At 45.6% G+C, this 16,229-nt stretch overlaps 1 protein-coding gene across 2 annotated transcripts in view; it reads right to left on the bottom strand.

The window, feature by feature from the left end:
* Nucleotides 1–714: 714 nt before the first annotated feature.
* USP37 (ubiquitin specific peptidase 37) overlaps nucleotides 715–16,229 on the bottom strand; it is a 34,885-nt gene continuing 19,370 nt past the window's right edge. For both annotated transcript variants that reach the window (XM_084289574.1, XM_084289575.1), the window contains 7 exons: nucleotides 13,405–13,657; nucleotides 10,783–10,949; nucleotides 8,934–8,994; nucleotides 6,773–6,888; nucleotides 5,351–5,420; nucleotides 4,848–4,986; nucleotides 715–4,064 (listed from right to left, as the gene is read on the bottom strand). In XM_084289574.1, the coding sequence (XP_084145700.1) occupies nucleotides 3,977–4,064; nucleotides 4,848–4,986; nucleotides 5,351–5,420; nucleotides 6,773–6,888; nucleotides 8,934–8,994; nucleotides 10,783–10,949; nucleotides 13,405–13,657 (894 nt within the window). In that variant the 3' untranslated portion in view covers nucleotides 715–3,976. The remainder of the gene's footprint in view (nucleotides 4,065–4,847; nucleotides 4,987–5,350; nucleotides 5,421–6,772; nucleotides 6,889–8,933; nucleotides 8,995–10,782; nucleotides 10,950–13,404; nucleotides 13,658–16,229) is intronic.

The raw sequence follows: 16,229 nt of genomic DNA, 5'->3' as shown, positions 1-16,229 counted from the left end.
GGCTGTGTCTCCCCCAAAGACCTTACTACGGACCCGTTCTGGGGTTGATTTGGTGAATAAAAGACACTGGGGGCGCGTAAAGGCTGCAGCAGTTCTTGGTTCGGCACCGAGACAGCACGGGGACGGCCACCCTTCGCTCCCCAAAAGCCCCAGTTTGCCCAGAGGGGGGAACTGGTCTCGCCCCAGTGCCCCCCGCTCTGTCCCAGCCCTGCTGGGGCTCTTCTCCCTTCCCACCTCGGCGCCTGCTCCGGGCTAAAGGTCTCGTATACAGCCCCAGCCGCTCCCTGCGTTATCAGCCAGCCCCTGCATAAACCTCGGTAAATACCCGCGGTACCAAAGGTAAAAGCAGCCAGCCGGGCTCGGGGGAAGCGTGGGGACAGCACCTGCTGGGGACAGCAGGCGCAGGGCAGCTCCTTGGGGCGAAGGGGAAGTGCTGTGGGAGGGCAGAGGCACGGAGGAGGTGCCACGGGGCGCAGCTGTGGGTTTTGGGGTGCTCTCCAGGCTGCTGTTTGCTGTTTGCACACGCGGGCAGGATGGCACCAGGCACCGGAGCAAAGTCCCAGATAAGCGGCGCACGCGGGGCGGAGGCGTGGGGAGCCCGGCGCCGAGGAAAGAAGATCCCACACTGACAGAGAGAGGGTTAATAAAGAGGTTTTAATTTCACCAAAAAAAAAAAAAAAATCTATCTACACATCGTTTAAAAGGGGGGGGGGGAAGGAGGGAACGAGAGCAAAAACTGTAAAGAAGAAGAGAGGAACAGGTCTGCTAAAACACAGAGAAAAGTGCTGCTCCACATCAGCAGTGTAAAAAGGACCAGACCCCGAGCCGGGCACGTGGTGGCCCCGCAGCAGGTCCCTGGGAGCCCCGCTGTCACCACGCAGGTTTGGGGTCCAGCAGCCTCGCTGCACGGCCGGTAGCTGCCAGGGGCCCCGCACCCCTTTTTCTCTCTTTGGCAGGCGATGACAAGGGTGAGAGCTCCGTGGAAAGAAAAAAGAAGAGAGGAGTCACTCCTGGCTTAAGCAGTCAGACGAGGAGGAGGAGAGGGGAAAGGCGAGAGGGGGCAGCTCCTTGCGTTTCTGTGCTGAATCACCCCTGGACTGAACTAAGCTGATTCAGGAGCGGGTAAATGTTTAACCACGGCTCCGTGCAACTGCGGAAAAGCCCAGGAAGGGTTGGTAACGTGTCAGGCCTGGCAGGGTTTCACAGAGACGGGCCTGACCCATCCCCACTCCGCTGCCACCCGAGGAAATCTGCGCTCTTCAGCTGGCCGGGTGCGCACCTCGCAGCTGTGCAGGCCAGGAGTGTTTGCAGGGCTTTCGAGTCATTTCCCCTCCAACAGCCAGCACTAAAAGCCACTGAGCTTCTCTACCTACCCTCAGCCCGGGCTGGGTCTGCCACCCGGAGGGGCCGAGCTTTCTGAACTCTCTCTGCCCCCTCCACAGCGCTGGGGAGGTGCCAGCGCAGGGCGCTGGGTGGTCGCGCACCCATCCTGCTCCCGGGGGGGACAGAAAGCTGGCTCCAGCAAGGAAAGGGCTCCACGGGCACTCCTGCCAGGGCGATGGTGCAACTGAGCTGCCACGTGCCAACAAAAAACAACAACAACAAAAAAAAAACAACAAGCTGAAAGTAATTCACAGATGTTTGCAAATTCTTAGCGGCTAGGATATGAAATGAGAAGTTGGTTTGCACGAAACAAGGACTGCTGGCTTCGAGCATCAGCTTGCTCACCTCCTTCCAGAGAAAAACTGCTTTTAAACACAAGTTAGTGCACGGGGAAGTCGGGCAATGTTTGCTTTTATTATAAATTAGCTGGAGTGCAGCGCCTGGAAAACATCCTTGCCACCCAAAAAAAGCAGAGCTGACTTCTGATACTGCAGCAATGCTGGCTCTGTACAGCACCAGCACAGTGTGCTCGGGGGAAACAGCTTTGCCCAAGGGATGGAGCAGTCCCTTTGTCACATTTCCAGGGGCAACCAGTTCAAAGGACAGCTCCCGCATCACCTCCTCTTCCGACTGCCCCCCAGCTCTACCAAAATTAGCATCGACAATAGAAAAGTAAAATGCTTTGTAATAAATTAACACATACACCACTTCGGCTGCATCTCGCCAGATAAACGCTCCGGCATCTTCGCAACCCAAGCTCGGAAACCAGAAAGATGTCACCCTGGCCGGGTCCAGCAGGACTGGAAGGAAGGCCAGTCAGTCTTTTCACCACCCCAGAGGTCCCGGGGAGGACAGTGAGCGGCGGTGGCTGCTGCTCTTTGCTGCGCACAGAGGTGAGGAGAGGCCACTGAGGTAGCAAAACCCCGTGCCAGCCCGCTAGGAGAAGCCCTGGGGGGAGATGTACCTGCTGTCTGTTCTACATCGGTGGTTCTGTCCGCTTTGCTTCAGCTGATTTATTCCTGAGAAACTCGTAACGATAGTTTAAAAAACAAAAAAAAAACAAAACAGAAGCTATCTCGACAGCATTTTTTTTTTTTTAAAGAAGTCTTTCACCTCTAAAACTCAAGCTGCAAAAATCAGAACTAGAGGCCAAAACAAGAGTAACTACTCCGCTTAATAGCGACAATTTCTCTGAAATGAGTAAATGCCAACGAAGGAAACATCTGCCCCTGCTAAATAAGTGCGAAGGTGCTAAAAAAATTAAGTCACTAGGCTTTTTTATTCCCCCCTGCCGAAACAAGCTATAAAATGAGCATCGTGTCTCTAAACCCAATAAAACACTTCTTTGTAACCGTGCTCTGCTAATGCTGAACACGAGCTTTCTGAAAGCTTTCCACCTGGTTTAGTTTCACAGTTTGAGCACTCTGTACTCCTCGGAACAGCCACCACAGAGCTGCCGTGCAATCCCTCTTTCGCTCCCGGGATGAGAGAAGACCACAGCAAGACCCTGGCTCAATTACAGAGAAATTCAAGTGTCAAGCACCAGCCTGCAGACCTCGCCTTTTCTCACCGCTTCCATCTCACGGTGACCCAGGGCTGCACAGCAAGGGTAACGCTAGAGCCTCCAAGGAGGCCAGACGAAAAAGTGGCTGTGGTTCACCTCCTGCTCCTGCTCTCCGTCCACTCTGGGTGTTCATCTACCCCAGCAGCTTCAATCAGAGCTGGGTGGAAGCAGCCCTAAGCACTCTAACCGCAGTGCGAAGTGCTGCACACCTCGAGGGAGCCCCCTCCTCTCCAAAGGGCCCCGGGGAGCAATGCCACGAAGGAAACGCAACCAAACGATGGAGCGCGTGAAGTAAAAAGAAAAATCACAGGTATAATCTCATTGCTAAAGAAGGATGACAGTGAACGGTGTAAAAAAAAAAGACAGAGCTGCCCACCAGGGATGCAATACATTCCACAGCACCGATAGTTTGTTTCCTGGAACCGCACGGAAAGAGCAGAGCACTCGCAAACAAACCCACGAATGTCAGAAGGCAGCAGCTCGAGGGATTCCAAAACGACTGGCAAGAGCGGACTCAGTGATCTGGGTTTCCAGTGAAAATTACTAACACAATACACGCCAGGTTACAGAATCTATTGCTTAAATTGCTCTTGGAGGGGGGAGAAAAAAACAAAAAACAAAAAACAAAAAACAAACAAACAAAAAAAAAAGTGATATGTAAATCTTCCCCACTCCCATCTCGCGGGTGAATGGGCTTCTGAAGTTGAGTCTCTTTTTGCACTTCTTTGTTTTTAAATCAGTTTCTGAGCAGCTGTAGTCTTGTGGCTTGATGCAACTCTTTAAGGCTCCATGCTGACAAAATCGTTTGAGGAACAATAAAAACTTCACCACAGGAGGATTGCTCTGGGATGTCAAGGTTTAAAAGTGTGGTTCGGGCCCAGGACTTGCACAGATGGTTCAGGAAACCGAGTGTCCCATATTTCTAACTTTTGTCTCTTGTTTTGGCCCTGAGCTGTTTGTTACTCCTGCGTGTCTGGCACAAGTTCAGAATCTTTCTTGCTCCTCGGGAGGAACAAGGTGTTTTACTCTTCACAGAGGCTGACGAATTGATCTTCCTACTTCCATGCTAAGTGGCTGTGCATTTTTTTCTGTTTCTAGTAACTCATCGAAGATATCCCTAGAACACAGGGAAAGAGCGAGAGTGAAATTACGTACAGCAGGAAACTGCCACACAACACAGCCCTGAGGGAATCAGCAACTGGACTAAATCCACGAACTCAGCGTCACGGGCTCTGGCAGAAAAAAGTGTCTTATCTGGCGTTTCTAAGTAAGGCTCCCTGAATCCCCAAACACTTCTTTTCATTTATTACTATGACAAAGATAGCTGGTAAGCCCCAGAGAACAGGAACAAGAGAGAAAGTAAGTCCAGGGTAGTAATAGGATCTGAAGGAACACAAGACGCAGTCTGTAGATCAAGTAGCATCTTTTACCGGAACAATCAGTAACGACAGAAAAAGGGGACAAACTTTGAGGCACAAAGCCCTTCTTCAGTTGTGTGCCTGAAAAAGCATTACTTCTATCTACAAGCCTCATCTTGCTCGTGTCCTGAGATGGCCAGAGCTGCAACAACACAACCACTAGCAGCCAGGAAAGGAAAAAAAAAAAAGAATAAATCTCCATTGCGATTCTCGGTGCAAATAATGTTCAACTGAGACACCAAATCCCTTTTTTACAAGATGATTTAGTGCATCCTTTTAAAGCCTTATGCAGCCGTAACATGAAATTCTACGCCTCTGAACTCACAGCACTTTGATTTTGTCCTTCTTGCATGTAATTCTGACTAGAATGTCTTCTGCCCTATACACGGAGACGCTCTGCATCCCACCAAAGAGGTGAGAGAAGCACACCACGGCACAGGCAGCGTATCCTTGCCAGTACCATCACTCCCCAGGACACCTACTTGTGCATGTAGAAGAAGATGTAGCCACTTCGGTCTCTGTCGCACTGAACTGTGGTCTCCAGAGTTCTCGACACTTCCAGGTCGTTGTAGGTGAACCAGGACTGCTTCTTGATGTCGTAGACATCACTGATATAGTGACCTTGGAAACAGAGAACACACTTCCCTTTTCATGCTGCAGTTCGAGCAGTAAGCTGGTTAGCTAGACACCCCGGTCCAACACCCTTCATCAGATTTAAATGCAAAAACACCCGTAGGATCCTGGGGCCCTGTGCCCTTCCTGGCCAAAGAGCTGGCTCAAGCAATGCCACAGATCCCATAGGCAGCACTTCACACACCACCATTAGGTACCACAACATCCCCACTCCGCTCCCCTGCCAGCGAGCAATGAGGAAAGATCTGCTTTTGCTGCCCAAATTCTCTGCAAATAACCCTGCTGTGCTAATTCTGTGTCGCGGGTTTTTAATCTCGATAGGTGACGAAGAATAAAATACAGTAGCTTTTACCTGAAGATGATGTGCTTCCGATATGGCTGACGATGCTGATGAGACGATAGGAGTGAGGCAGCTCTCCTGTCTAAAAATAAAGTCCGATTACAGCTTTTAGGCATTCCCTTTTGTCCCACGTAGCTTATGGACAGGAAGATTTATATCCAAGGTAAGGGCTTTGGGCCTTAAAGCTGAAACCCCAGCAAGGATTACAGAAACAGACACCTTGGTTCAGACCAGTGGAAGAGTTCTCCAGGAGCCAGATTTTGCACCTGGGACGGGACAACCCCAGCTATCTGCACAGACCAGGGGACAGGAGGCTGAGGAGCAGCCCCAGAACTGCTGGCGGCCAGGGGAAGGGACCGTCCTGCTCTGCCCTGCACTGCTGCGGCCTCACCAGAGTGTAAGGAGGGCAAAAAACCATGGGGGAGAGGCCTGATGGTGGCCTGCAGCTCCCTCACGAGGGGAGCGGAGGGGCAGGCGCTGAGCTCTGCTCTCTGGGGACAGCGACAGGACCCGAGGGAACGGCATGGAGCTGGGACAGGGGAGGGTCAGGCTGGGGGTTAGGGAAAGGTTCTGCACCCAGAGGGTGCTCAGGCACTGGGACAGGCTCCCCAGAGGTGTGGTCACAGCACCGAGCCTGCTGGAGTTAAAGGAATGTTTGGACAACGCTCCCAGCCACGGTCTGATTTTTGGGTGGCCCTGTGCAGACCCAGGGGATGGACTCAGTGATCCTCGTGGGTCCCTTCCAACTTGGGATATTCTGAAAAGTGGGGAAAAAGTTCCTCATCATATTTTATCTTTCAGCAAGCCAATAAAAACGCAAAGAAGCCAGGCTGACCTCAGAACAGATGCCGGCATGAGCTCTACACTGCAAAGTTTTCCTAAACAACCACTTCCTGAGCAACTTCCACTGATGTCAGAATCAATCCACCAAATAAACACAGAAAAGCAAAACGGGAACAGCACACTTACTTCTGAAATATTAAAGATATACCCTTGATAATGGGATATAGATTTGACAGCTAATACCAAATATAGGGCCCAGACTCTCTCATCCTGCACCTGTAATGTCAGCAGACAGTGCTCTCCTGGGATGCAGGAGATGTGCTCTATTCACTGACAATAAAACTAAATGATGGTAATTGGCTTCTGCAAATCATTTCTTTATCTTCGTAGACCAGGAAACTTGATTGATATGATTCACTGACGATGCTCTTAAAAAGTAACTCTCGTTTCAAAAGAAAGAAAATTCGTAAAGAATTGTAAAAAAATATATAAAGACAATTAGGTATTTTTCTGTCTTTCCATTTTTCATCACAAAGGAGCTTTCTAAGACCAAGCAAGTCCGTCTGCTCTTTAAAACTACCTCTAACACTGAACTGATGGTGTAGAAGGGGGCATATTTCTGAGTTAAACTTTTGGAATCGTAGATCACACCTCTGCATTTCTTTTCAGCTCTTCTGCTTCAGCTTCTGAATACTCCATGTCAAGGACATCCTCGTTTCCAGAGTCTTCATCAGAACCAACGCTGTCCAGGAGAGAGCTGTTAAACTCTAAACAGCACAGAAACAACAACGTTGTGTGAGAATCCGCAGTGCACACAGGAATTCACAACAGGTCGAGGTATATTTGCCTTCAGAAACAGGTACAATAAAACACTAAGGCTACAAGCTTGTCGGAATTCCCAAATAAAAACAATCTCCCCCTTCCCCAGCTCGTGAAAGCATTAATTAAGGAAAGCGTCTTGGACTACAGAATTAATTTGGGCATAATCCCTAATACTTTTCCAGAAGTGCACTAGGACGGGGACAGATGGGTGACAAAAGAGCAGTCAAACACCCAGCTCTCCAGAGCACTGGTGGTCTGCAGCCAGAGGCGACATTAAAAGTGCAGCCAGTTTGGTCAGTGAACTGTAAGCTCAGCGACGAGAAGCTACGAATTACACTTCGAAACTATAAGTTGCATTAACAAAGTGCATTTTTCAATTAAAACTGGCATCCAGTCGCTCCTGCTGGCAGCAGGCATCTTTTCATTGTTTTCCCTGCTAGGAGGGCTGCTCGCCACGGGAACTTCCAGCTTGCTTGGCTGAGCAAAATGCAGGCAGCGCTCTGCAAAGAGCCGGAAGGCAGCGCTGCTCCCTGTACACGCTGTTCCAAACTTCCTGGGATTTTGCAGCCACCCGACTAATTTAAGATTTGGTACAGTGCTCATTAGGAGAAGCGGCTGCGCTTTCGCCACCTAAATTAAAGCTATGAAGCCCTGGGTGGATGAGAAGTTGTGATGAACAGGACGTTGCTCAGAACTGGTTTATCTTTTTTTTTTTTTTTTTTTTTTTTTTTAAGGCACTACCATGCCAGTTGTGATGGAAATGTTTTGCCAAAGAGACTCTGCTTTCACTGTTACATCACGAGACTCCGGATTAGTATAATCTGCTGCCAAGTTCATAGATTAATCCCTTTAAGTGAGAGTACTTCACTGCTGGTTTCCACACGCTTCATACAGGCTGTGTAAGCCAGACTGCTGCCCCCTGCCAAACACAGCCACGCAGGCAGGTCTCTGGAGCATTTGCCACAGGTATTGCTAGGCCCCCCCTTTCACCAGTTCCTGAATAAAATTTGTTCCTGGATGACCAGTGGGTCTTTGATGGCAGCACCACTGTGAACCCAAGACAAATTCTGCCTGCTCCATGCTCAAGATTATTAGCATCTCCTTAAACAACTGCTGGCTGAGGCTTTAGAAATGGCACGGTAGCCAGCTGAGAAGCACAAGGCAATGCTCATGAGTAAGTCAAGCGACTGCAAATCCGAAGGAGGACAGATTTCTAGCCTTATATTCCCCCAGGCCACCTGACGTGGGTTTGCACAGTGTTCAGCTCACTGTTCCTCAGAAGCAGACACGGGTTCATTCAGTAACAGCTGAGGGCCTTTAAAGGTGCCTAAGCAGCTAAGAGCACCTTAACACAATCCTTCATCACCACTCCCTCTCCCATTCTAGAGCACAAAGTTTCCCTCTGTTACGCTTTGCTCTGCCAGATTGTATGAAATCACTCGCATGCCAGCCTCACACGAATGCTGAACAGTGCCTGAGGCTCACCACACTGTCTAGATTTGGAAAGGACAGTGTATTTTGTGTGCTCCCCCCACTCCACAACTGCTATACCTTGCAATGAGGTCCATCTCCCTCCCATTCTGTCAGACAGATCGGGCACTTACTCATTTTCTTGGGCAAGGACAGCGCATTAATGAGCACTAAAATACCAATTCAAGCATGAAATGATGCTTAAGTTGTGACTAGAGCCATTAGCGTGCTGGCTTCTGCTGGGAATGCAGAATTTCAAGGTCCATTCTGCTACATATGTAATATATAAGAACTCAGAGAATTAAATAGGTCAGTTTTTATACAAAGTTTTTCTTCAGGCATTTGCTTCCACAATGGAGAGCAAGGAGAGCTGACCCAACCAAAGCCAAATACAATTGAGCCTCCACCAAAAGGGCACAAAATCCCAGCTGTCGTACAGACATGCAGGAGCTGTACTCACACATGCAGACCTATTTTCCCCTCAAAAGCAACACACTGGAATAAGTTAAATAAGCTTCACCTTGCAGACTTAATTCCGTGGCTCGTTTGAGGTCATCATCCTCTTTTTGTTCTCGTGCCTCCTGATGGGAAGAGAACAGAACTTAGCTCAATGAGACAGTTCACTGTTTAAAATTCTTGTGGTGCTCTTTTTCCATTGAAAGTGTGCTGCTCTGGTTTCTACAACAAACCTGACATTGTAAATTAAAGGTTCTGTGTAAAGGAATGTTTGCAACCAGCGAGAGTCCAATGTTCCCGTCCAACAGAACCTGGGACAAACCTTCATTAAGGCTTGTCAAAGCTTCTGAAGTTTGGTATGCAGCAGAGCAAGTCTCTAGTAACACCGACCACTTTCTCTGGATCATTAATTTGAAAAGCATCAGAATGAATTTGTAACCTCCGCTAAGGAAAGCTGTCACTTACACACAAAGCTCCTCGCACTTCAGCAAAATTTAGACTTCTGCCCAAAGCCAACTGCAGACAGAGTCATTAAACTCTGACAGATTTTATTATTTTTAGCCGTTTGAAATGTTCTATGTAACAGCTGTAATTCACAGAGACGCGATGGAGAAAAAAAAAAAAGACACCACTAAACAAAAGGGTATTAAAAATATTACCAGTAACAAGTAGAAAAGAAACCTTGAGTCTGTCAACAAACCCTTCTAATTTTTGGGGGTAGTATTATGCTCGTGTTCCTTCCACCACTCTTGAAAGCTACAGCAAGCCAGTCGGTAATATTTAATGTGCTGGCTTGATTCAGAGCTTGAACGCTTTCTGTGCACCTGAACGCAAAGCCCTAACTACGTATTTCAAATCAAGATAACCACAGCCACCACATTTTCATGCCTGAATCATCAGAATAGGAGATTTTCATTTCAGAACTGTAGCACACCACCACTCAAAAGGCAGTTTTACATTATTAGCAGGAGGCCTTTTATCTCACAGTTTCTAAAGTGCTGGGGAAGCTTTGTTCAACTGCTTAGCATTGCTGAATCAAAGCTACATCTGGCGTGGAACATACCAACCAGCACCTCATAATGAGCAACGGGAGAGAAAATCCAAGAGCCATGGAAACACCAGATCTCATAAGGAAAACCATGACAGCTTTAGTATTAATAGAGAGCAGACAAGGGCATCTATTTAAAGAAAGACCTGGCTGAGAGTCTGCTTCACTCTGAGGGGCAGAGTTAAACTTGTAGAAATCACTCACGGGCCTTGTAAATCAAGTGGAACACGGACGGTTAGCAGGCAGCCCAAGATCCCAATTCTTTTCAAGTTCAATTTAAAGGACTGTTTTTAGACCAAATTATTCAAGATCCTTTTTCTAACATGGAAGTGTCATGTCATTGCTCCTTTTCAATACCCTTCACTAAGCATCTCCTGCTGGTGACTACCAGAAACAAGGTCCTAGACTAGGCAGATCTTTAACTTGACCTGGTACAGCTATTCCTAGCATTTGCTTTGAAACCGGTTTCTTTCCCTTTGATTCTTGGCAGACCCTGCTGCAGGTCCTTCAGGCAAGAAGCAACTGCCAGGGAAGCTAAGGGTGAGCATGTCAGTTCTAGATGACAGCTACCAAGAGTTTAGTTTATCATAATTTCCATTTATCATAATTTTTACATAATGTTACAGGCCAGCGTATAAATGTGCACAGAAGCTTTGAGGAATCTGTGGGTTTGTACTTTCCAAAGTACATACAAAACGCACCCAAATCTATCCAGTGCTGTCACTGTACAGTGGAGCTAGAACATCTGCTTCTCTCAGAGAAGCAGCAGAATCCTTTTGCAGCTGTCTGAACACAAGGTTTTCTTCAGCTATCAGGTTTCCGCTGCTGGGGGAGACAAGTCAAGGAAGCAAACTTTATCTCTTACTTGTTCTTGAAGGCTTTGAGCCAGTGCCTGCTGAAGTTCTTGTTCTTCCCTCTCTCTCTCCATATCGTACTGCTGCAGCCAGTCAACCTCTCCCTGGGAGCCTTCCGGAGTTTTGTTTTCCTTATTCTCATCAAAATCTTTAGTTATCTCAGTGAAATTGGCAGGACCTAAAGAATCAGAAAGTACAGTTATATTTTTCTGGGTCTTCTGTTTGTTACTAGCTCAGTCCTCTTTAACCACAATCCTAGCAGCACAGTGACATCTATTGACAAGGAGATATCAGCCACAAAAAATAAAAATAAACAAAAGCAAAAAAAGACAAATGGGAAAAGCTCAAAAGGGGACTCTTATTTTAAGAGGTGTATGATGAATCATTTGATTAATGCCTGAACTAGTCGTCATCTTAGTCTTTTACGTTCACTCAAACAGAGACTTCAACTAAAGGAAGATGTCACACACCACCAGGCTTCTGCAGCCACGAAGCTGACACTTGAATTTCTCTAGAAAGAACCACGGATTAAAAAAATAGATTTGCATTGTATATTATACCTCAGAGTACAACAGGCAAAGCTACAATTAAAGCCAAATCATTTGTAAGCACAACTCTCAAGCCTTGTTTCAGTCTCTCAGCTTTTTTGCTTCAGGTAAGAGTTCAATCTTGTGAACACTGCCTGTATCCTTAAAAGTGCATGAAGATTAAAACCTCATAGTCAATCTTTAAAGTGAACACTGTGTCTGAAGATTTTGGGGGGGAGGTATTTGGTTTGTTCCATCTTCTGGAACAAATGCTCATTCAACTACTGAGCACATCTCCTCTAGTTGTAGGACACTTTCATTCTCCTGTTTGCTTGCAGCTGAAAAGGAGTCAAGACCTGCTCCAAGAGCTATCGTGCAGCAACATGTGAAACTTTGCAGTTTTGCCCTGTGCAGACTTCAACATCTGCTCATTAGTTACTGGCAAGGATTACACAAGGCAGAGTCTCAGTATCTACGACCTCTTAAACATAAGACAACCAGAACCATAATCCATCAGTCTAATCCTCTTCAGATGACTAACAAAGCAGGATTTATTACATGATCTTTGCAGACTGTGTTTCTACTGTAAGAAACACTCAACTCACAAAACTTTTATTTGAGTGTCTTGTATAAGAGAGGTCATCTGTCATACATGTATGTAAAGTAGTCAGGGTCTTACTTTCTACCTTTTTGGAAAGTACCACAAATAATTCAATGTTAAAAAAAAAAAAAAAAAGATTACTAGTGATAAGAATCGGACCAAGTTAAATCTTTCATGTTTAGAATCACTTTGCCTGATATAACAAAGCATCCTTTGCAATTAAGCTTCCTTTAAATAAAACATAGGACTGTGAACTCAATAGGTCTTACATTTGACTGCCATATCTGGCAACTCAAAATACATAGATACATATCTTATCTGAACAACAAACCACATGCTTTGAATAGCACTTGGATTTTTGGCCATTCAACAATACAGAAAGCTGAAGACATTGCTGAGTGTTTAACCAAATTCTTAATCAGAAATCACAGAAACTTCTATTAAACATCTACTTTTTACTTAAATGTCACACTGCAGCCCCCAAATAATTGCATCATACCTTTTAAAAGGAACCTGAAGAGACACATTTCTGCAGCCACACTCTCACAGCTCTTTCACACAACCATAAGTAACAGCATGTATGAAGGAGACCTCAAGCAAGGCTGACCCACAGAGCTGCTGTTCTTACACTCTGCCTTCCAACACGAAAACTGTCAAGAGTCATCCAGTGAAATTACTTTTTTTTTTTGTAATGCAGTCGGTTTCTTTTTTGTGTTTATTAATATTTAACCTCCTGGTTCTCATACGAGAAGGAAAGCATGTTGTTTCCCTGTTTTTCCAGACTAGTGGAATTAAAAATCTGAGTGCAAGCATGTAGCATACAACAAGCGATAAGCACTTAAATTTCCTTCAGCCAATTAAGACACACAATTTCCCTATACCAAGATCAAAAAGTCTCCTCATACTTAACTATGTATCTGGGTCAGAGGCCATGATTTGCATGCTGAGTCTCTTATGCTCACTACTCTCAAATGAAAAAGAAGTATTAGAAAAAAACAGAGATGGAGTTAAATTCATTATTAAATAATGAAAAAATAACTACATTTTTGGAAGAATTCTAGACTTACATACCCCAGACCTCACTCTTACACACCAGCAATCTGAACACTGTCACCACGCTGCTCAGGCTGCAGCAGCTACAGAAACACAACCACCTTCTGATTATGGAGGATTAAGTTCCAGACATTGCCAAATCTTAGTAATTTAAATTGTCTGGTGAGACAATGAGTGGAAGCATGTGTTGATCAGGAGAGAAAACAACAGCAATGAACTCTGAAGACAACCTTCCTTTATCTGAGAGGTGACAGACATACAAGAAAATACATTTTTCCAGTTCAATGAATTAAGAGCTTTAGATATTGGGAAACTGTGAGAAAACTCTAAGTCAGGCGGTTTCAGCAGTGCACTTGCATCCAGCTTCTGCCATCAAATGTTACTAACCTGCTGCTATCAGTAATCTGCTTTAGCTCACTATAGTCCAGTTTAAGATGGTTACTTCACCTTACCTGATTCTAATGCTGCTTTGGGTTTTTCCATCTCCATAGTTTCCAGGTTTTCTGGCAATTCCTGAATTTCATCATCTCCAAAACCAGTGTCTGGGCTGCTTGTGGGCTTATCTTCGTCATGGTTCAGAGACAGAGAAGCTTCCCTTTTGCTAATCTCTAAGACAGCTGCTAGCAGTTCATCTTCGCTCATCCCATCAAAACCGGCATTACCCAGCTCAGGTTTATCACCCTCCATTTTGCTTCTTTTTGAACCCTAGAGATGAATGGAGTTATGATTAAATGCTTGAATGAACAGGTATATAACATCAGATTTACATTTCTGTGGAGAGTTTTTTTGTTGCTGTTGCTGATTAACCCCAGGGAGTGGGAGTTTGGCTCTGCCAACATTAAACAGATAGTTATGAGAGACTCAATGGAGTCAAAACCTTTGTAGCTACATTCACTCCAAGGAATGATATTTAAATATAAACTACAACCAGTTTTTACAGGCCCTGTGGCTTAACACAGACAAGCCAACTCTTCCCATCTCCTTCAATACATGTGTTCCACCTTTGGGCTCTGATGAATCCTCAAGCCTCTGGCAAGTCGGTACAAGAATACTGAGGCACAAGGAGCAAAATTTCACGTTTAACAACAAAGCAGGCTGAAATGGCAACTGAAGACCGTAACTGAACTTGAATGCGAGGATGGAAGAACAGGAACTGAAATCAGGCTGGTACGAAGAGGAATTAATACTAGATCTGGTGCAACAGACTTGCAATAAGAAATTGTGGGGGTAAGGAACACAACACAGGGCTAGGCAAATAGGGTAAGAAAACAGTTAATCCAAGAGGTAAGGGCAGGGGGAAGTTATTATTTCCTAAGGAGAACAGAATGGCTTTAAATTGGAAGAAAGTAAAAACACTAAAACACTCTGGTCTTGGTCTGAGGTTTTCCATTATTTTTTTTTCACCCATTATTTTGATCTTAACTGTTTATCGGGAGTTAACCTCCATGAATACATATTTAAACAATTATACTACTTACCATATGTTTATTTTTTTCATTTCTATATCACACATTTTTTTGTTGTTGCTTTGTTTTTCTTTTCTATTAATGTGTGTATCCAGGTCTTACTGCAAACAGCATTTGGCTGCTTCTCAGGATTTTGTTAAAATGAACAAAAATACATTTTTACTGCTGCTTTTTATTTACACACAATAAGCTTTTGATAAATAAGACCTTAAGTTTTATACAGCAAGCATTTTGCATTAAAACTGGCTTATCAAAAGATTATGCAATGAATTTCCCAATTCAACTGTTTGTTTCTAATCACCAGTCTCCAAGAATCAGAACTGACAAATTTAAATCACTTTTTAAGCAATAAATCCTCACAGTTATTCAGGCACTGAATAAGGAAAGCAGAGGACCTGCTTTTTAAGCTTTCTGATGTCGCCCTGCACCTGTAGCCTACTGCTCTCAGAACTGGCTTAGCCCTTCGAGTAAACTCCACTTCCAGGCGCGCTGCCAACAACTACCACTAAATGCAGCGGCTGGACTTTAAAGACTTGGCAGCAGCCCTGCATTATTTGAACACAACTTTTCTACAAGAAATTATTTGCATAGCCTTGAAGCAGCTCAGGCTCTAGCACAGGCTGCTTTAAATAAGTGGATCGGAAAAGTAGTTAGCGCAGGGCAGCAGCAGTAACGCCGCGCCGAGGCCTAGGCCCAGGCCCCGGCCCTCCCGGGACAACACGGGGGATCTGGTTAATGAGAAGGGATGGCTGGTCGAGGAATGGCCAACGTGCACAGGAGTCATTACCACCACTGTCTCATTCCCACAGCAGGCTGGAAAGCCCATCGTGTATTTGCTATTCAAATTAAAACGCTTTATTCCCACGTTTTTTGCACTCCCGGGGCCCCTGTGATAGAGGCTACCTATACTTCCTCACAAACAAAACGTGAGGAAGAATCACTTAGAATAGTTTGGAATGCTTTTTCTTTATAGAAGAAGGACTTCAAAGGCAAGCCGGTGTAATTCCCCCACCCACAGCTGCCACAGCTGTGTCATGCAAGACAGTGGTTGCCTCCCCTGCTCCCAAGACCTTCAGCAAAGGTTTGTTTCTACTTTCCCCCAAAGCAATCCAGTCCGTCGCTTCATATCCTGCATATCAGGAAGTCTTCCCTAATATTTAGTCTAAAAATTTCTGCCTGCAATTTCACAGAACCACAGCATATCCAAAGTTGGAAGGGACCCATGAGGATCATCGAGTCCAGCTCCTTTCAGTCTATTCTTGTTCTATCAACTGTGGACACAGAAAACAGCTGAAGTATTTCCCTTTGCTTCTTTCCTTTCCTTGAAGATACACACCCTGTTTAGGCTTAGGTCCCTTAGACTAAGGGACCGAAGTTCACTTGCCTGTACTTTCCCCGACAAATCTTCCTTTCCACACCTCTGCCCATTCATATTTCTCTCCTCTGGCCCCTCTCCAATTAATCTCTAACTCTTTTGAAGTCTGGAGCTCAAAGCTGGATACGGCACTCCAGCTAGAGCTCAACGCTGAGAAAAAAATTAAGCATTACTGTACATAACCTGCAGGCTATGCCTCTGTCTATATATTTGCCTTTTCAGTCAGCCTGACATTGTGACCGACTGTCACCCTTTGCTCTGCTCCAGAGGGCCACTGCTTTCCCAGCTGTTCCCATCCTGCATTTACAGTTAATTAGTCCTGCTAAGATTAGCACCTTTAGCATGCTCCTACTGAACCACCCCTCCTATTTTTAGGCAATTTCTCAGATTTATCAAGATCATTCTAACTGTAGCCCTGAACTTCAACACACTTGCA

Source organism: Netta rufina (assembly GCF_964035555.1).
Source record: "Netta rufina genome assembly, chromosome: 6".
NCBI classification, from domain to species: Eukaryota; Metazoa; Chordata; class Aves; order Anseriformes; family Anatidae; genus Netta; species Netta rufina.
Note: the sequence above shows the minus strand (reverse complement) of the source record. Positions and strands in the feature narration are given on the sequence as shown.